This window comes from Microcaecilia unicolor, chromosome 3 (assembly GCF_901765095.1).
Source record: "Microcaecilia unicolor chromosome 3, aMicUni1.1, whole genome shotgun sequence".
Taxonomy (NCBI): Eukaryota; Metazoa; Chordata; class Amphibia; order Gymnophiona; family Siphonopidae; genus Microcaecilia; species Microcaecilia unicolor.
This window is the reverse complement of record NC_044033.1, coordinates 112,249,137-112,271,233: the sequence shown is the minus strand read 5'-3', so window position 1 is coordinate 112,271,233 and position 22,097 is coordinate 112,249,137. Positions and strand designations below refer to the sequence as shown.

Here is a 22,097-nt window from a genome sequence, read left to right as displayed (position 1 = left end):
AGATGTGGAAGAGTCGCCAGCACAGTCAAGGACAACTAGAGTGGGCCACAGACCAAAAAAAGGCAAAAATCACAGGAAAGATGGATCAAACTTTATTTGAAGCAGACCTGACATAGACTATGTTTATATCCTTCATGCAGGCAAAGTGCAGAGGCATGTAGAAAAAATAAAATAAACATCAAACCTACCTCTTCAAAAAATTCTACAGCTAATCACAAAGATATAGTCACCTTCCATTCAAATCTACCTCTTCAAAAACTATATGAATAAACATCAGAACTCCACAACTGAACACAAAAGCTACCACTACCTTTTCCTCTTCAAATCTAACTCTTCAAAAACTCTATGAATAACCACATGAACTATAGCTGCCCTCCCCACATTGCACAACACTAATGTAACTCCACCAAACTGTAAATTGTAAGCCACTTTGAGAACCAAAATTTGTTTCTGGATAATAGTGGGATACAAGAATGCATAAATAAATAAATTTGACAAAACTGAGAATATTGACTGTACAAAAATGAGAATAAGTATATAAAAATCAAAAACATAAAAAAGTTTCCATTAAAAAAGCAAGTGAATAATTGACCATCCTGTATAACCTCTTGGATGAATCTCTCCAAGAAGGCGGCTACTAAATTCCAATAAATAAATAAACGTGTACTGTCAAGGGCTAACCATATGTGTAGTTCCTGGGGTTAGCTCAAAGCTTGTGTTAAAGAAGAACCCAGTGGTTTATAAAGTTACATATAGTGATAGGGTGTAATGTACAGTTACTGGTGTATGAATATGTTCTTATGGGTGAAAAAGTTTGGCACCATAAGAAAGTTGTTGCCTCTTTCTTTGATCCCGGAGGGAGAAACCAAAGAGAGAGAGGGGCATCCACATTAGCATGTGCTAAATGGTTAGAACAGGATTACCACATGAGCCCTTATGGCGTTGTCAGTCACTTGAGCATGTGTCTTTTCAACTTGCGACACTTGAGCAAGTCCAACACTTTAGCACATGACTTTTTGACGAGCATCAGTTTGTCTAGTATAACATTTCAGCGTGCGTCACTTCAGTGTGTGCCACTAACATTTGCAACACTTAAATGAGCATCACATGACTGAGTATCTCTTAAGGGGGCCATAGATCAACCACACCATCACCGGCTTTATGTTCAGTGCTAACTGGGCATTTTCAGCAGCACTAACCAGTTAAATGCTACTGAAAATGACTGGTTATTCACCAAGATGCAAGTTAACCAGTCAGCAGCTGTTGCTGCCCAGTTAACTCATGCTGAATATCAGCCAGTATGTTTTTTATTTATTATTTAATTTTATGTTTAGTTTCTACATGTTTTAGACCCTGGACACGGACACAATGCTTTAGAACAAAGCAGGGCAGGTCTACTTCAAGTAGTTTGATCCATGTTTTTTATGACTGTTGCCTTTTTTTGGCCATGATCTAGTTCAATCCATCATTGTGTCAACCGATTCCTTTGATGTGGAACTCCCTCTCCTGTTTGACCAGAAAAGTCAAAACAGGAAAATGGCACATTGAGACACTAGTTTTTTTTTTTTTTTTTTTGTCTAGGAAGAAAAATGGAACACAGTATCAAACATTTGGGAACTGTTTATTTATTTATTTTGCTCATCGCTTCTTCTTCAGTAGCTCCTTAGTTGTGTGAGAATAATGTCAATCCTGTTAGCAATCCATGACACAAAAGCATTTTGCTAAACACTGGGCCACAATAGCATAAAAGCTCTGTTAAAACAGGAATCACAAAATTTACCCATAACTGATCCATTCTTTTATACTAAAAATTATCAACCATAAATGCAAACTAGAAAAAATCTAGTTATGGTATGCCATTGTATTTGATGACATACCATTAAATATTCAAATCATAAAATGATTACAAATTCAAAGAATGTATTAGCTCTATCCTATGGGTTCTATGATTGTATTTTATTGTAATCATAATAAACAATTTAAAACACAAGCCGCTATGAGGACAGTTCTATAATATGCTGCCTGTTACATGCACATTACACATGTTTAGAATAATGGCATTTCTGTGTGTTATGGTGGGACATACATGCCACCTAAGTACTATTCTGCAAACACCCACTTAACTTATATAGGCTGTATTTGCAAGGAGAGGGGATACATATGGGCAGGACTCCTACTTATGATGTAACCAGTGGCATAGCTAGGTGGGGGCACCAGGGGAGCAACCACTCCCCCAAACAAACTTCGGATGGTGATGGTGCCTATTTTTCAGACAGTCTGTTGCATCTACGCAGTGTGCGCATATGCCTCTCCACGCCCCCTGGCATCACAACCTGGCTACGCTTCTGGATGTAATTTACAGAATACTGTAAGTTGTGTGTATAGAACGTTGACATTTAGGTGTGAGCATTTACACCAGCTCTACGGCTGGTTAAGTGCTCGTGCCTAACTATTAAGCATTTACATACCCGGTTAGGCTATTATTCTATAAAGGAAAGTAGACATTTACATTGCATTCTAAGAATAAGATCCTAGCAGGCACCCTGTTATAGAGTTGTCCTTCACATGGCTGGTCTATCAAATTAATGAATCATATCACATCATAAGGAATGTGCTTTTTGTACACCAATGTTATTCACTTCATTTTATGGATAGAATACTGGTAGCTGTACCAGTGGTGGGAAAAACAAGATTCTTTGCAAGGTGTGGTACCAATGTAAGAATTAATCAAACACAAGTTGCTTAGTGCATGAATTTTGGAAACAATATAGGTTCTATTATTAGATTCAAATAGTTAACCCCTTGCCGTTCTAAAAGGGTTTTCCAAACTCATTATATTTTCTTTATTGTACACCAGAATAAAACACACATTATTCTATGGACCTCTGGTAGATTTGTAGAACATAAGCTTAAACCTTGTTAAGCCACAGAGAACTTGAAGCAAGTTGTGTGGTTATACTCCTCTCCAGGTCGCAGCAGGGTACTGGGAAAGTGTGACTGTCAAAAATAAAATAAAAATTCACATTTGCTATTGTCCATCTCCAAGAAAACAAAAGGCAAAGAAAGTTTTCAAAAACAGTAAAAATATAAAATGAATATTATTATTATTTTGTTTTTACATTGTGAAGTTCTTCAGGTGCTTAGGCTCTGAACAATATTCTGAAGGCTGTTACCCCAAACATGGGGGGCTTGAAATCTTTAGTCAATAAAAGTGCTCAAGAGACCACAGGGGGTCTTTTACTAAGGTGTGCTAGAATGCGCTAAACGCTAGAGACATCCATATATTCCTATGGACGTCTCTACCATTTAGCGCATCCTAATCATTAGCGCACACTAAAAACAATAGCGCGCCTTAGTAAAAGATCCCCTCAATTACTTGTGCTTAAATAAAAATCACTGATTGATACAGTCACAAATCAGGAAACGGAGAAAGCAGAAAGTTCCAGAACAGAATTGTGAAGCACACAGGTAACCAGGGCTCCTGCCAATAAGGGTGAGGGTTCTAGTTTTCAAGGTGGTCAATCAAATAGCACAGTGGATCTGGGAGCAAATTCTTTCACTGGAAAAGGTGATCAGACCCCTCTGTAGATACCATAGCTCTTCTATGTTGTTCGGGTAGAGCAATTGACTAATAACAACCTCTAAATACTCTCTCACTGCCCAGCCTGGCACCTGTAGACAAATAGCTACCAGAGTAACTCTAAACAGTGCAGGATTTCTTTACAGAAGTAAAAGACATTTACAGATCTCACTCACAGGCATTGCCACAGTGAAGACTGCATTTAAGAAATAAATAATAAAATAGCTAAGGTTATTGGCACCTACCCAGAAGGGTAAGAAACACTTCCCTCCATGAATGATAAAGCTAACTCCAGCATTAAAAAGTGGTTAGCATTTGATTTGTGTGCAAGTTATTATGTGCCGAATGCTCAAAGGGCTCGAGCGCGGGTGTTAATGTGTGCACTAAAGATGACCTCAAATTGTATTGAAATGTATTTAAATAGATGTTAATGAGATTAGCGCTTCAACGCACAGAAGGAAATGATAGCCCATAACACCAAAAATGTATTGCCTGGTCAGGGGCAGCGTAGAAGGTTTTCAAAAGACTTCTTGCCAATTTTTCACATTGAACTGCAGGTTTCGTCTTCTTTTACAAGTGGAAGGAAGCCCTTGCAAGTTTTAAGCACTGATAGTGAGAAACAAATGTGTGCGAGTCTGAGCAGCGCCTGTCTTTCTGCTCTTGAATATGAGCCTTCCAAAAATTGAAAGTGCAGTTTTTGAAAGGCTCATATTTAAAGGTGTGGAAGAACAGTGCCGATGTGTGCATGCAATTCCGAGCCTCGCTTACTGCGAAACTTCTGTGCGCATCTCCCAAGCACGGTCTTCCCCTTACTTTCAGTTTGTTAGTGCAAATTAGCCGCGCATATCATTTCCATATGATTTCTTCAGAGCATCGCTTTGCTATTTTTTTGTGTTCCTTTTGTATTATGGGCTTTTGCACCCAGCTTTGAGCATCAACCTGTAAGTGCAAAAAGCAGAGTGTATGGCTAAGCTATAATTTAAAAATGCTGTAGATGGCACTATGCATCAATAGAGATTCCCTTCAAACATCCCAGTGATTTGTGCTGCCGGTGAGGCTTAAATGCTTCAGTACTGGATGGGTGTAGATTTGAATCATTCACAGAGGGAAGTGTTTCTTGCCCCTCGGGGTAGATGCTAATGATTTCTCAGTTTTTTAGATATTTTATTTTAATTCTTAAACAGTTATTTAATCATTTTTATTTATGTTATGGTATTTTCACTTTTGGATGTCTTGTATGGCTGTTGCTTTTAATTTGCTTTATGATATGATTTATTTTCATTTTATTATTATTGGTACTATGTATTTGTTTCATACAGTGCCCCAGACACAGCCTTTTGGCGAAAATGTACCCATGTCAGGCTTTTTCATGAGAGTTACCACACACTGGGGTCTTTTACCAAGCTCCACTAAAAAGTGGCCGGTACTGGTGACAGCGCGTGTGTTTTCTGCGTGCTGTAGCCACTTTTAGTATGATGGTAAAATGGCCGCCTCACCATATGTTTTTGTACTTAGCATGTGACCATTACCACAGAAGCCCTTACCGCCATCTACTTAGCAGGCGGTAAGGGATCCTGCGCTAATTGGATAGCATGCAGTAATGTGCCTGCGCTACCCAATTAGCCAGGCATGCCTACTCTCTGCCCATGGGCACACCTGCAGGATTAGCGCACACTGAAGGGAAAACTACAGCGTCCTGTGGTAGTGCCTTTTTAGCGTGTAGTAAGAGGGAAGGGAAGGGAAATGGGACTTGATATACTGCTGTTCTGTGGCTTTTGCAACTACATTCAAAGCGGTTTACATGGTACATACAGGTACTTATTTGTACCTGGGGCAATGGAGGGTTAAGTGACTTGTCCAGAGTCACAAGGAGCTGCAATGGGAATTGAATCCAGTTCCCCAGGATCAAAGTCCGCTGCACTAACCACTAGGCTACTCCTCCTCTCTTGCGTTAGGCATGCCATGCCTTAATAAAAGGGCACCAGCGCGTGCAACAATAAATTTATTTATTTTATTACATTTGTACCCCACATTATCCCACCTATTTGCAGGCTCGATTTGCAGGCTTCAAATTAATTTGAAGAGTACGGTTTGGTGTTTTTCGTGATCTGCAGTGTTTTGTGCTCCTTTGGAAATAAGCAGATCTATGTCTCCTGTCTGGGCCTATTTCCAGCCATACGATACTTCTAGGGGACTGGAAATAAGCCCAGACTAGGGGAGATAGACGAGATGAAATTCCTCTAGCTGAATCAGCAAAATAGCAGAAGGGATGTTCGCTGTGAGCTGGTCTTCTTGGAACTGCCCAGAACTCTATGCCATTTCTATACTAACTCATGCACATGAACTCATTTGCTACAGATTGCACTAGAGCTACCTGGAATAGTTTATGTCACCTAGTCCTACTACATAGAGGCAATAGTAACCTATATAAATAGAATCTATGGCTTGATTTATATTTCCTTTATAATATACTATGGGGATATAAAAAGTACGTGCATTTTCTTCTGTCTACGAACTTAACCAACTTTTGAAAGCAAAAGAATATACATATTTCTACTTTGAAAATTAACCCAGGGAAACCAAGCGTATTTACACTTGCTCAACGGCATGCACAAATAAACCCTGAAAAAATGGGTACATATGTGCATATTTTCAAAAGAATGTGTATAAATGCTAACCTCCTCGCCTGCAAATATCTCTGCTAAGTCTAGACTTCAGACGTACAGTTTTACAAAAGCTTATTTTTGAGCAGAAATGCATGTAAATTACCCTAAGTATAAAGCTCCTGGTTTTAAGGATTTTAATTTGACAAGCAATGGGATATAACAGGAGTTCCAAACTGCACAGACATCCTGCAGCTGCCAGGACTTGTGACACACAGCAACCTCTATGTTTTTAGATGAGTCATAAGCCTCAGAACACTTTCACTTCAGCAGCTGAATCCATCACCACCTCCACAGCTGAGCCAAAGCACAGGGATTAATTTCAAATCTTTCCATTCTTCTTTACTCTGAGCATTCTAATGAAAGCAGTTAGTTTTAGAAAGAAAATGAAGAATATTAAAGAATCCACTAGAATTAGATGGTTGAGAGCAATGTTTCCTCTATGGAGTGGCCTGGTGTGTGCAAATTTTTTTTTCATGTGAGCAACGAATTTTAAAAACCAACAATTTTTGAGCACCAATATTAGCAATGCATTTCTGTATACAGCACAAAAAAACACATTCTTGTGAGTGACGCTCCTAAGATGTGTGAGCAATCGCTCATGAGCTCCGCTTAGAGGGAGCATTGGTTGAGAGCTGACCTGGTGCCTCACTGGCATATGAATGGACTGCTATGCGAATGGACCTGGATTTGATTTCCCAGAAGCAAAAAACAGAACAGAGCTGCATCTAGCTTGGAGCAGCAAAATTGACAGAGGCTGGTGGCACCTTGTAGATTAATCATTTTATTGTGGTATAACCTTCAATAAATTAATCTGGTAGGTGCCAGCAAGCCTCTATCAGATGGTACAAATGACCACTAAACAGTAATGTCAATAAGACTGAGCACTCTGGAAATAGTGAGATAGTAGTGGAAAAAGATGGGAAGCCCCTAACTTACTAGGAGGGGCATTTTCGATATGACGTCTAAGTCTGAATTTGGACATTTTACAAAAAACGTCCAAATTCAGAGCAGAAAAGTAGGTAATTTTCAACCAAAAAAACCGTCTATCTTTCCCTTTTGAAAATACTGCTTTTCTAATCGTTTTGCGATTTGGACATTTTATTTTTTGGTCCATTTCCAAACAAAAAAACGTCCAAATGCAAAACGGCCAAAATAGAGGAGGCGTGGCTTAATGGTTAGTGCAGCGGGCTTTGATCCTGGCAACATGGGTTCTACTCTTGTAATGGTATCAGTTTATTACTGAAATATGTAGCATATTTGCTGGATTATATATACACCAATATATTTGTGTATCTTTTAAATATATATATTTGACACTGCAGCAGAGAAAATAGTCTCATTCCAAAAGCCCTCTTCCCTCTCCCTTTGGGGCCTCACCTTGCCTTTTCTCATTCCTCAAACAAAAGACAAGACTGCTTTAAAGTTTTAAATTGACTCTATTCCTCTGATCAACACAACAAAGATTGGACCTAACCAGAGGATGCAAGGAGACAGAGAGTCTGGAGAACCCATTGAAGACAAAGACTTCAGAGGGGAGACCATAAACAGGACATTTGCTTGTCAAAGGTATACCTGCCCCTCCCATCAGCTTTCAGACATGTGCAGAAAGGAAGGACTTATAATGTGGTCATGTGAACAGACTACATTAACCATAATGCCTTGCAAAATATCCAAGACATGCACACACCATGCTTCTCTGCTAACATTATAAAAGGCCTGGAAACAGCCCAGCTCGCCCCTCTTGGAACCTGCCTCCTCTTCGGACCTGCTGCTCTCTTTGGGGTCTGCTGATGCCTTGCTCCTGAAACATATGCTCATCAATCAGCTGGACCACAGCATGCTTGTAACAAGGACTTGTAAGTTAACCTACCTGCTACTTTGTTCTATTTTATGCACAGATTACCTGTAAAGATCTCTTAAAACCTACCTCTCGTGTGCAATTGTATATTAAATCAATCTTTTTGAAGCTAAAAATACGGTCTCCTTGTGTTCTGAATATATATATACTTAATTTATTTAATTTATTGCAATTATCACCTTTGGTGATTGGTGGAGAAATTAATATCCTAAAACTTATAAATACAGCACCTGCTCTTAAATTATAAACAGTAGCGAGTGCTCTCGAGCTCTTTCCCCAAAATAAATAATTTCTTGTAACACTCTCATTGCAGCTCCTTGTGACCTTGGGCAAGTCAAGTGCACGAAGGGCATTTTTGGATATGACGTCTGTCTGAATTTGGACGTTTTTGTAAAACATCCAAAATCAAAACAGGAAAGAAGGTCATTTTCTACAAAAAAATAAGTCTATTTTTTTCCTTGTGAAAATGCTGTTTGGAAAAACGTTTTGCAATTTGGATGTTTTATTTTTTGGTACATTTTCAAACAAAAAACGTCCAAATGCAAAACATCCAAAATAAACAAGAAAATACACAACAGAGTGAGACCATTCATATGTTCTAAGTGTGGTAAAAGCTTTGGTTGTAATGTAAATCTCAAAGTGCATCACAGAGTCCACACAGGAGAGAAACCATGCGCGTGTATAGAATGTGATAAAAGCTTTGGTCAGAAGGTAAACCTCACAATGCACCAGAGAATACACACAGGAGTAAAACCATTTACATGTTCTGAGTCTGGTAAAAGCTTTGGTTGGAAAGAAAGCCTCACACAGCATCAGAGAATCCACACAGGGATGAAACCATTTACATGCTCTGAGGAGGTAAAAGCTTCATTTGTATTGGAACAAGTAATTAGGGAATGTACACTCTTGCTATGAAGTATGGAAAAATAGCACTCTGGTATTTAGATATCTATAGATCTGACTTCAAAGCCCAAATCTACTGATAAACAATAGACACAAGGCTCAGATGTTATTAAAAAAAATAGAAAGCTTGGTATCAGGTAGAATAGTGGAAAAGTGACATCCCAGGAAAGCAATAGGGCATCCTTGGGGGCACTGCAGTGGACTTTATTCTTTATTTATAAATTTCAAATATACATTTACAATAAAGCAAATGTAGGAAAATCAAGAATTACATAATAAAAAGAAATGTATCATTCAACCTTTACATACAAGGACAATATAAGAAATAAACATTGTTACTTAGTCCACATTGTAGTTGATCAAGATACAAAGAAATGAAATAAGGAAATATTAAGAGCAAAATAATGCTCTACATAACTAAATTGAGAGGGTAGAAACCCCTTCCCTACCAGCAGTTTTAGCTTCCTGCAGGAGCTTCCAGAACTACTTCACTGCCCCTTTCTTTAGCAACTATAAACTGTTTCAATTTTTATGGTTCAAAAAATACATAATAAACCATATTCAAGGAAATAAGACATCTACATGCAAATTTCAGTTTGAAAGTGCCACCTAGTGATAGAATCCGAGGCCTTAGCCTCAGAAACTCTCTCCTCCTTATCTGAGTAGATTTGCTAATGTCCGGAAACACCTGTATCTTTGATCCTAAAAACTGAGATGAAATAAATCTGAAGTCTGAGTAATGATTCCTATCGGATTCAAATGCAAAGGATGCAAGAAGAGTCGTGCGCTCCGTCATAGATTCTAAGGATGTTTCAAGAAATTGCGTTAAATTCAGTTCTGGAGCCTCCACAGCAACTGTTTTGGCTCCGGTAATATAGTATGTTTTTATAATTGGAGGTAAAGCTTCCTTTGGAATTCTCAAAATTTCAGTAAAATACTTCTTCAACATTTCTAACGAAGGAATCAAAGGAGTTTTGGGAAAATTTAGGAATCTTTGGTTATTACGCCTAAGTTGATTTTCAAAATATTCAATCTTTCTTTGTGCAATGTCTTTTTCAGTTACTATATTACCCACAGTAATTTGAAGTTTCTTGATTTCAAGTAAATTAGACTCACATTTTTCCTCTTGGGCCTTCACCTTCGATTCCATGGTCTGATGTTGTGATTTCAAATCCTTCACTTCAGAATTAAATGAATTAGCAATTTGAAGCAGGGACGAATTAAGTATCTGGATTGCGTCCCACAGGGCCTCAAGGGTTACTACTGCCGGTCTCGAACGCACACAGAGACCCACAGGTGGAGCTGCCTGGATGGGGGAGGGCGAGGAATCCAAACCTCCCACCCCCCGTGCTGTTGTCGATCCATCCGGCGTCAAGTAACCAACAGGGCCGCCACTAGCCTGCAAGGATTCCGTCTGAGGCTCTCCCATCGGTCCCGATTCTCCACCCAGTCTCGGCGGGGCAGTCTGACAAGGCGGACTTAATAACGCCGCCTCCACACTAAGATCCCCAAGCTGTTCTGGGGATCCAACCAAGGTAGGGGCTTGGGTTCCAAGCGCCTGTAGTCCGAATGTTTTCAGGGTCGGCTGACGCAGCGTCGAGATACCAGAAGGGCTCGGGGCGGCTTTGGCCCCAGATTTCCCCTTTCTTTTCACCATAATAGTGGTGAAAGAAAGATAAACGCTGCGAAGGACTGCCTGGTTTTCGGGAGCCTCAAGCTGCACTCCCTCTCACGGACGCCATCTTGATCAGGCAGAATCACCCCCTGCAGTGGACTTTATAAAATGCTCCCAGGTACACATATCACCATTGCTGCCTTATCTTATCTGCTAAGCCTCCCAAAATCCACTACCCCCAACTGTACACCACTACCATAGCCCTTACAGGTGAAGGGAGCACCAATATGTGGGTATAGTGGGTTTCTGGTGGGTTTTGGAGGACTCACAGTTTCCTCCACAAGTGTAACAGGTAGGGGGGGTAGTAGCCTGGGTCCACCTGTCTGCAGTGCACTGCACCACTACTAGACTACTCCAGGGACCTGCATGCTGTTCTAATGGACCTGAGTATAACATCAGCAACTGGCAAGTAATATTTTTAATCACATTTTTTGGGGGGCTTGGGAAAGGGTTAGTGACCACTGGGAGAGTAAAGCACCGTTTTGTGTGGAGTGGAGGAGTAGCCTAGTGGTTAGTGCAGTAGACTTTAATCCTGGGGTAGTGGGTTCAATTCCCACTGCAGCTATGCATTATAAAAACAGGTCTAGCTCAAAACTTCTAAGTTTTAGTCCTGGACATTTTTGTTTTGTTCCATTATGGCTGAAAAATGTCTAAGTCTTACGAACACCCAAGTCCTGCCCTGAACACGCCCCCTTGAGATTTGGATGTACTTCTGACAAACTTCAGAGAAAAACGTCTAAAAAGAGGTTTCGAAAATACTGATTTGGACGTTTTTGTGAGAAAAACGTCCAAATGCAGACTTACGTCACTTTTGGAAGTTTTTCTCTTTTGAAAATGAGCCTGTATGTGACCTGGATCTTGCATATTTTATTTTATTTATTTGAACATTTTAAAGCCAGATCCAGTTCCTAATGGAGAATAGAGCCATTATAAACTACTTTCTATATTTGAACACTATAGGTTTTGTTTGTGGTTTGTCTTAGAAACAAAGATAGAGCACGACAGCAAACAAAGACCAGATGGCCTATCCACTTTGCTCATCCCTTCCTTTCGTTTAGCAATCTTCTGTGGTTGTACCATACATTCTTGAATTCTGATATTGTCCTTGTCTCCACTGAAAAGCTGTTCCATGCATTCATAATCCTTTCAGTTAAGAAATATTTCTTTAGATTACTCCTAAACATCCTCATTACAGGACCACTCATGCTACAGCCTCCTTTCCACTAAAAGAAGCCTTGGAGCTATTTAAATGTCTTTATCATATCTCCCCCATCCTGTCTTTCCTCCAGGACATATATGTTTAGAACTAATGAGCGTACTGGACAACACACAACCTTCATCCCTTCTGATCCTCCACATATATCTATCTCATTCGATTACTATACAACCTGTATTTGTTATCAACCGACTGGGCAAACGCCTTTGACGGTACTATGTAAGCCACATTGAGCCTGCAAATAGGTGGGAAAATGTGGGGTACAAATGCAACAAATAAATAAAACTGTTTTCATATGCCTTATGATGATGGTCATTAGTCATTTTACTAACTGAATTCTAGACAAATTCCTTCCAATGTATATATCTTTTTGACGTATACAGTACTCCAAATTAGGTCTCAAAGTCTATCACTACCTTCTTCTAGCTTCCCATTCCTCTCCCTACACACCCAATCACCGTTATGTCTTCAGTCACCTTATTATATAAGATCACCTCCCAAATCCAGCTCATTTTGTGAACATATATCCATGTTTCCCAGGACATGTCCTCCTTTCTAGGTGGCTGTCAGGCATCTAGTTGGTTTTGTAGATTGTAACAGTTTGTCCGGGATTTGGAAGTTGGGCTGCGCCTGCGCTGAGCGGTCACTCAAATGAAACCAGGTTTTATTTCACAAGATGTAGAGGGAGGCTGCAGGCAGTCCCAAAGAGAACACAGACACACATGCATGTGCCAGCAGCATCAGAGGTCAACTGATGTACTGGTGCATGCGTTTGGTGATCCAGTCTCGTGCTGCATACACTGCAGCTAGGAGGTTGAAGAGTGTGTGCTCACCTCATGCTGTAGCGCTCCTGACTGCAGCCGTGGTCCTCAACCTAGCTGCCTGGCCGATGCCATGATAGCAATTACCAGCACTGGGAACAAGTAGATTTCAGCCGCCTGCAACATAAGCACTGGCAAGCCATATGCAAAGCATCGATAAAGAAGGCTAAAGGTAAAATTATGTATCATACCTGATAATTTTCTTTCCATTAATCATAGCTGATCAATCCATAGACTGGTGGGTTGTGTCCATCTACCAGCAGGTGGAGATAGAGAGCAAACTTTTGCCTCCCTATATGTGGTCATGTGCTGCCGGAAACTCCTCAGTATGTCGATATCAAAGCTCCATCCGCAGGACTCAGCACTTAGAGAATTACACCCACAAAGGGACACTCTGCCCAGCTCACCACCGCCGAAACGGGGGAGGGGAATTAACCCAGCTCATCCCCACACAAGTGGGGGAGGGGAATCCGTCCAGCTCATCCCCGCGGAGCGGGGGAGGGACACCACACCCGCCGATGCGGGGGGATCTGGCTTATCCTGCAACCGCAACCGCGGGAGGAGCTGACTGACCCTAACACCGCTGAAGCGGGAGGGGTACAAAGCTGCCCTACAGCCGCACGAAGCGGGAGGGAGTGCCGGCAGAATTTAAGTCTCAATCCAGCCCCGTAAAACGGAGGGGAGAGGAATGCAGCAGCTCACTGTAACACAAACTCGTCTCAACTCTTGAAGAATCCAAGTGAAAAAACTTGAACACGAAGTCCTCCTGAAGGAACTGAAGACTAAACTTGAACCTAAAATTCAACCAGAATATAAACAGTACAGATAACTGGGAGGGGCTATGGATTGATCAGCTATGATTAATGGAAAGAAAATTATCAGGTATGATACATAATTTTACCTTCCATATCATCATGCTGATCAATCCATAGACTGGGTGGGATGTACCGAAGCAGTACTCACCCAGGGCGGGACATTGAAATCCCTGACCTCAACACTGAAGCTCCAAACCGGGCCTCCGCCCGAGCAGCCACAGTCAAGCGGTAATGCTTGGAGAATGTATGGGCCGATGCCCAAGTTGCCGCCTTGCATATCTCTGCCAAGGAGACGGACCCGGCCTCTGCCATCGAGGCCGCCTGAGCTCTAGTGGAGTGAGCCTTCAGCTGGATAGGCGGCACCTTCCCCGCGGCCACATAAGCCGCTGCCATGGCTTCCTTGACCCATCTTGCCACTGTAGGCTTAGCAGCCTGCAGACCCTTACGAGGACCTGCAAACAGGACAAACAGATGATCCGATTTCCGGAAACCATTGGTCACTTCCAAGTATCTGATGATGACCCGTCTCACATCCAGATATTCAAGAGCAGAATACTCTTCTGGGTAGTCCTCCCTACGAAAGGAAGGGAGACAGAGCTGCTGACTCACATGGAAGCGAGAAACAATCTTGGGTAGGAAGGAAGGCACTGTGCGAATAGTCACTCCTGCCTCAGTGAACTGCAGAAAAGGCTCTCGACAAGAGAGTGCCTGGAGCTCGGAAACTCTTCTGGCTGAAGTGATAGCCACCAAAAAGACTGCTTTCAACGTCAGGTCTTTCAGAGATGCCCTCGACAAGGGTTCAAAAGGCAGCTTTTGCAAGGCTCTTAGCATCACGCAGGCACCACTGAGTGCAGAGGAGGGCGCAGGTGATAACTCCCTTGAGGAAACGCACCACATCTGGCTGCAAAGCCAGGGAAGCACCCTTCAGGCGGCCCCTGAAGCAAGCCAGGGCCGCTACCTGGACTTTCAGGGAACTGAGCGACAGGCCTTTCTCCAGACCTTCTTGCAGGAACGCCAGCACTGAAGAAATTGGAGCAGTAAATGGAGAAAGTGAACCTGCTTCACACCACGCTGCAAAGGTACGCCAAACCCTGGCGTAAGCAGTAGAAGTAGAGCGCTACCTCGCTCTCAGCAGAGTGGCGATGACCTTGTCTGAGAAGCCCTTCTTCCTCAGACTCTGCCACTCAATAGCCAGGCCGTAAGACCAAAGGGGGAGGAATCCTCCATCACCACGGGACCCTGATGTAACAGGCCCTGCTCCACTGGCAGTCGCAGAGGTTCGTCCACTGAGAGCCTGATCAAGTCCGCATACCAGGGACGTCTGGGCCAATCCGGACCCACCAGGATTATCCGGCCCGGATGCTTTGCCACCCGGTCTAGCACCCTGCCCAACATGGGCCAGGGCGAGAACACATAGAGAATCTCTTGTGTCGGCCACTGTTGGAGAAGAGCATCTCTCCCAGGGATCAAGGGTCCCGTCCTCTGCTGAAAAAGCGCGGCAGCTGGCAATTGGCCGATGACGCCATCAGATCTAGGCTCGGCTGGCCCCAGCGCTTCGTGATGTCCAAGAACGCCTGAGCAGATAGCTGCCACTCTCCGGGCTCCAAGGTATGGCGACTGAGAAAGTCCGCCTTGACATTCATGACCCCGGCAATGTGGGCCGCTGACAGCTGTTCCAGATTCGCTTCCGCCCACTGGCATAGATTCATGGCCTCCTTGGCTAGAGGGGCGCTCTTGGTACCTCCCTGGCGGTTGACATAGGCCACAGCCGTGGCATTGTCCGACAGGACCCGTACAGGCTTCAACGCCAGTACCGGGATGAACTCCAAAAGCGCCAACCGAATGGCTCTGAGTTCCAGGAGGTTGATAGACCACTTTGCCTCTGCAGGAGACCAGAGCCCCTGCGCTGTCCTTCCCAAGCAGTGGGCTCCCCAGCCCGACAAAGAGGCGTCCGTCGTGACGACAATCCACTCCGGGGTCACCAGAGGCATTCCTGCAGACAACTTGTCTGTCTGCGTCCACCAGCTCAGCGCCTTGCGCACTGCTGGGTCCAAGGGAAGGCGCACAACATAATCCTCTGACATCAGAGTCCAGCGCTGCAGCAGAGAGTGTTGTAGTGGTCTCATATGAGCCCTGGCCCAGGGCACTACTTCCATCGTGGCCGTCATAGCCCAACAGCTGCACATAGTCCCAAGCCCGAAGAGGAGAGGCTACTAGGAACTGGTCCATCTGAGCCTGAAGCTTGACAATCCGATTGTCTGGCAGAAACACTCTGCCCACTTGGGTGTCGAATCGAACTCCCAGATACTCCAGGGACTGAGTTGGGCGCAGCTGGCTTTTCTCCCAGTTGATGATCCACCCCAGGGAGCTCAAAAGAGCAACCACCCGGTTCACAGCTTTGCCGCACTCTGCATAAGAGGGGGCTCGGATCAACCAGTCGTCCAGATAAGGATGGACTTGTACTCCTTCCTTCCTCAGGAAGGCCGCGATGACCACCATTACTTTGGAGAAGGTCCGCGGAGCAGTAGCCAACCCGAACGGGAGGGCTCTGAACTGGAAGTGTCGGCCCAGTACTGCAAAACGCAGAAAGCGTTGAAGAGGAGGCCAGATGGGAATATGCAAGTACGCTTCCTTGATGTCCAAGGATGCCAGGAACTCTCCTGCCTTCACTGCCGCTATAACAGAGCGGAGGGTCTCCATGCGAAAGTGCCTGATTGACCCCTTTGAGGTCGAGGATAGGCCGTACAGAACCTCCTTTCTTTGGTACCACAAAGTAAATGGAGTAACGTCCCTTGCCAAGCTGATTTTCTGGCACCGGAACGACCGCACCCAGGCGGATCAGATTGTCCAAGGTCTGCTGCACTGCCACAACTTTGACCGGAGACTTGCAGGGAGAGAGTACAAACCCGTCTCTTAAGCGTCGGCAGAACTCTAGCTTGTAGCCGTCTCTGATGACTTCCAGCACCCAAGCGTCTGAAGTTATTGTGGTCCACTCGTCCAGAACCGAGGACAGCCGTCCTCCAATCTACACTGGAGCGTGGACCAAGGCCCCGTCATTGGGTACAAGACCCTAGGGGAGGACCGGAGGGAGCACCTCCGGGACGGCGGTCTCTGCGAAAGGAATGCTGCTTGGGGGAGAAGTTCCTCTTGAAGGAAGAGGGGGCAGAGGAGCCCGACCTGCCCGGGCGGTACCGACGGGCTTCCTGAAACCGTCCTCTGGAGGTACCGGGGCGAGCACTAGCCCGAGCCCTGACCTCTGGTAACTTCTTGCCCTTAGACGTGCCGAAATCGGTCACAATTTTGTCCAGCTCGACCCCAAAGAGCAGCTTGCCTTTAAAAGGCAATCTAGCCAGGCGGGATTTAGAGGCGTGGTCAGCAGACCTATGCTTCAGCCAAAGCCACCGCCGCGCAGAGATTGTCTGAGCCATGCCTTTAGCTGAGGCTCTCAAGACATCATACAGCAAGTCTGCCAAATAGGCTAAGCCCGATTCCAGGGCCAGCCAATCAGCCCTCAAGGAATGATCCGAGGGGGAAGCCCGCTGCACCATAGACAGGCACACCCTGGCCACATAGGAGCCGCAAACTGAGGCCTGCAAACTTAAAGCAGCCGCCTCAAAGGACGACCTTAAGGCCGCCTCCAATCTTCTGTCTTGGGCGTCCTTTAGGGCCGTGCCACCTTCCACCGGCAACGCCGTTTTCTTAGTCACCGCAGTGATTAAAGAATCCACGGTAGGCCACAGATAGGCCTCACGTTCACTTTCAGGCAAAGGATAGAGGCGGGACATAGCCCTAGCCACTTTAAGGCTCGCTTCCGGGACATCCCATTGAGCCGAAATTAAGGTGTGCATGGCATCATGCAGGTGGAAGGTTCTATGCGGGCGCTTCGTCCCCAGCATAATGGCAGAGCCAACAGGGGCTGAGGGAGAGACGTCCTCCGGAGAGGAAATCTTCAAAATGCCCATGGCCTGCATTAACAGGTTGGGCAAATCCTTTGAGCTAAAGAGCCGCGCTGCAGAGGGGTCATCCGCTCCATCCGAGCGGGGATCCGTCTCCTCCAAGGAATCCGCAAAGGACCGTTGGGAGAACTCAGATACGCTGCCCTCATCTACATCGGAGGAGACAAAGTCCTCCAAGGCCTGGGAATCAACCCGAGGGCGTTTACCTCCGGGGCCTCAACCTCTTTACCAGACGAGGGAGCAGGGGCAGTGTTTTGCATAAGGGAGGCCTGATGCAGCAGCAAAACAAACTCGGGGGAGAAACCCCCCAGACTGTGCACTTCCGCAGCCTGGGCTACAGCTCAAGACGCACCCTCAACCGGCGCTCGCAAGAGCGGGGGAGAGACATGCTGCGCATCCAAGATGGCGTCCGGCGCGACACTCCGCGAAGGAGCCGCGCGGGAAAAACGGCACTTAACTTTAGCCGCTTTTGTGCAGTCGCCCAAATTAAGGGCGTTCATGGCATCAATGTCTCCCACCTCAAGGGCGGCCCAAGAAGAAGCCGTCCGAGCCGCGTGGCCGGCCAATATGGCGGAGGCGAGCCGCGGGGGATGGGCGTTTATGGCGGGAAAAACCGCCACACCGAAGGAAGGACCGGGACACTCATCGGTCACGAAACTGTCACCCAACAAGGGCGATCAGACTTTAAGACCCCCGCATCCCCTCTAGAAGCGCACACGCGATCCGGGGAGCGACTCTTTGCGCCCTCGCCCTCCGACGCCATAGGCCACGTGGAGACCAATCGGGGAACCCCCTGCCCGCTATAAAAGGTAAAAATTACCTGCTTTCCGCTCCGAGCTGTAACGACCTGGTGTCCCAGTGAGTAGCTGCAATAAACGTTTAAATAAACGTCGAAATAAACGCCTTTAAGGACGTTCAAAATTTTTTTTTTTTTTTTCAACGGAGCCAGCGGGAGGGGGGAGAAAAGGAGGGACCTAGCGCCACCAGGTTTGCACTTGCTCAAGAAGAGCCCTCAACCCCAGGCACTCAACAAAACCTAAAAATTAGGCTTGGAGGCCTAGCCAGAGCTGCTGCTGTGTGTGACCACCACCTGCTGAGATAGAGAACATACTGAGGAGTTTCCGGCAGCACATGACCACATATAGGGAGGCAAAAGTTTGCTCTCTATCTCCACCTGCTGGTAGATGGACACAACCCACCAGTCTATGGATTGATCAGCATGATGATATGGAAAGAGAATACGAAGAGAAACTTGCCGCAGAGGTTAAAACTCACAGTAGCAGCTTTCTCAGGTACATCAGAAGCAGAAAGCCTGCAAGAGAACCCATGGGACGAAAGAGCAAAAGGGGCACTCAGAGAGGACAAGGCTATAGCGGAGAAGCTGAATGAATTCTTTTCTTCAGTCTTTACGGAAGAAGATGTAAGAGATCTACCAGTACCGGAAATGCTTTTCAAGGGTGATGAGGAGGAACTGAAAGAAATCTGGAAGACGTAACCGAAGACTGGAGGGTGGCTAATGTGATGACGATTTTTAAAAAGGGTACTGGGGTGATCTGGGAAATGACAGACTGGTAAGCCTGACATCAGTGCTGGGTAAAATAGAGGAAAACTATTATAAAGAATAAAATTACAGAACACATAAATAAACATGGTTTAATGGGACAGAGCCAGCAATGGGATCAGCCAAGGGAAGTCTTGCCTCACCAATCTGTTTCATTTCTTTGAAGGTGTAAATAAACATGTGGATAAGTCTGTTGATGTAGTGTTAACTAGATTTGCAGAAAGCTTTTGATAAAGTTCCTCAGAGACTCCTGAGAAAATTAAAGAATCGTGAGATAGGAGGCAATGTTCTGATGTGGATTAGGAATTGGTTATTGAACAGAAAACAGAGGGTAGGGTTAAATGGTCATTTCTCTCAATGGAGGAGAGTGAATACTGAGATCAGTGCTATTTAACATATTTATAAATAATATGGAAATTGGAACGACGAGTGAAGTGATTAAATTTGCAGGTGACACAGAACTATTCAAGGCTGTTAAAAACACATGCGGACTGTGAAAAATTGCAGGAAGACTTTAGGAAATTGGAAGACTGGGCATCCAAATGGCAGATGAAATTTAATGTGGACAAATACAAAGTGATGCACATTGGGAAGAATAACCCAATCATAGTTACCTGATGCTAAGGTTCACCTTAGGAGTCAGCACCGAAGAAAAAGATCTAGGTGTCGTAGATAATATGCTGAAATCTTCTGCTCAGTGTGTGGTGGTGGTTAAAAAAGCAAACAGGATGCTAGGAATTATTAGGAAAGGGATGGTAACTAAGAATGAAAATACTATAATACTTCTGTATCGTTCCATAGTGCAACCTCACCTTGAGTACTGCATTCAGTTCTGGTCACCATATCTCAAAAAAGATACAGCACAATTAGAAAAGGTTCAAAGAAGAACGACCAAAATGATAACGTGGATGGAACTCCTCTCATATGAGGAAAAGCTAAAGAGGTTAGGGCTCTTCAGCTTGAAAAAGAGATGGATGTCGGGAGATATGATTGAAGTCTACAATTTCTGTGGTTACAGTCAAACCGGTTTACATATTATATACAGGTACTTATTTTGTACCTGGGCAATAGAGGGTTAACTGAATTGCCCAAGAGTCACAGGGAGCTGCAGTGGGCATCGAACCCAGTTCCTCTGGTTCTCAGGTCACTGCACTAACCATTAGGCTACTCTGTCCCTTTGTTAAAGTTTTCCCTCAGACACTTTTTATTTAAGGCTGAAAAAGAACTTGTTTCCATAGGGTTTGACGTGCTCCTGATTATAATATGCAGTCCCATCCAATGTTGTCACAAAGGTTATGACATATGGAGGGGCATTTTCAATATGACGTCTAAGTCCGACTTTAGGCGTTTTGCAAAAAACATCCAAAATCTGAGTAAGTCCATTTTCCAAAAAGAAAAATGTCTATCTTTTGTTTTCGAAAATGCTGTTTCTAACAAGGTTTTGTGCTTTGGACATTTTGTTTTTTGGTCCATTGAAAAAAAAAAAAGCGTCCACGTGAAAAATGTAGAAAATCAAGCCATTGGGACATAGGAGGGGCCAGCATTTTTAGTAGACTGGTCTCCCAGACATCCTAGGAGATAAATGGGGCACCCTAGTGGACTTCAAAAACATGCTTCCAGGTACACACCTCACCATTGCTCCCTTATCTTGTCTGCTGAGCCCCCCCCCCCCCCCCAAAACCCACCACAGCTGTACACAATAGCCCTTATGGGTGAAGGGAGCAGCAAATGTGGGTACAGTGGATTCTGGTGAGTTTTGGAGGGCTCACAGTTTCCCCCACAAATGTGACAGGTAGAGGGAGATAGGGACCGGAGTCCCCCACTCCATGGTGCACTGTGCTGACCATTACACTACTCCAGGGACCTGCATGCTGCTCTAATAGACCTGGCTCTAACATCTGAAACTGTCATAGAGGTTGCTAAATCATATTTGTATTAACATTTGAGGGGGGTGGTAGGGGATCAGTGACCACTGGGGGGTATCGGGGGGGGGGGGGTAACCCCTAATTCCCTCCAGTGGTCATCTGGTCATTTAGGGGCACCCTTTTGTGCTTTATTCATTATAAAAACCAGGTCTAGCTCAAAACGTCTTAGTTTTTGTCCTGGACAGTTTTGTTTTGTTCCATTATGGCTGAAAAACGTCCAAATGTTAGGAATACCCAAATACCGCCTTTAACATGCCCCTGACACGCTCCCTTGTGATTTGAACACACTTCTGATGGACTTCATAGAAAAAACATCTAAAATTTGGTTTTTAAATACCAATTTGGATGTTCTTTTGAGCAAAACATCCAAATACCGATTTATGTCACTTTTTGGACGTTTTTCTCTTTTGAAAATGAGCTCCATTGGCAACTTGCAAAATTCCAGTTCTACAGTAACAGTAGAATAAATTAAAGTTTACCTTGTTGACAGCATCTGGCCAACTTTGTGTTTCAATACAAAAGGCAGAGTGTTTGGGGTACACAGCACCTCCTTTCCCCTTAAGAGACCCATCCAGGAAGTTTGCTGTGTAAAACTGGAGCCCAGGCTGTGTGGTGCTTACTTCCAGCACCCTGCCAGTATCAGGATGACAAACCCTGCAAGGACACAAAAAAAAAAAAAAACCCAAGTCATTTGAATTTCTGGCATAGAAGGGAACTGTTCTCTCCAAAGACAGAGAATGTTTCATGAGAAGTGAGATTTCACTGCAAGATGATTTCAGTAAATGTCGATAGCTTCCAGTGGATGTGAAAAAGGAAAAGTGCAGGTGTGAAAGACTTCAACGCAGGAAAATGCATTCTCAGCATTTGTTTAATAATGAGTGAAACTCAACTTTCCCAGCACATGCCTGAACGCATATGTTTTACTTACATGTGCTACACTGGTGAAGCTACCAAAAAAAATAATTACAATTGAAAGTATTCATAAATAGATGTGGAGAAGGATAGAAACATATGCAGTTAGTCCTACCCTGGGGAATTATGCACCTGCAAATTCTGAACAAACTTAATGGGCAAACACAACTGTGTAATGAAGTGGAGAACATGGAAGACTGCAGCTGTGG

At 44.3% G+C, this 22,097-nt stretch overlaps 1 protein-coding gene across 1 annotated transcript in view; it reads right to left on the bottom strand.

Annotated features, from left to right (window-relative positions):
* Positions 1-1,604: 1,604 nt before the first annotated feature.
* The window catches only part of GALM (galactose mutarotase), a 105,450-nt gene continuing 84,957 nt past the window's right edge, over positions 1,605-22,097 (bottom strand). Inside the window, exons 6-7 of the mRNA XM_030196289.1 lie at positions 21,456-21,630; positions 1,605-2,997 (exon numbers count right to left, since the gene is read on the bottom strand). Of these exons, the coding sequence (XP_030052149.1) occupies positions 2,920-2,997; positions 21,456-21,630 (253 nt within the window). The 3' untranslated portion in view covers positions 1,605-2,919. The remainder of the gene's footprint in view (positions 2,998-21,455; positions 21,631-22,097) is intronic.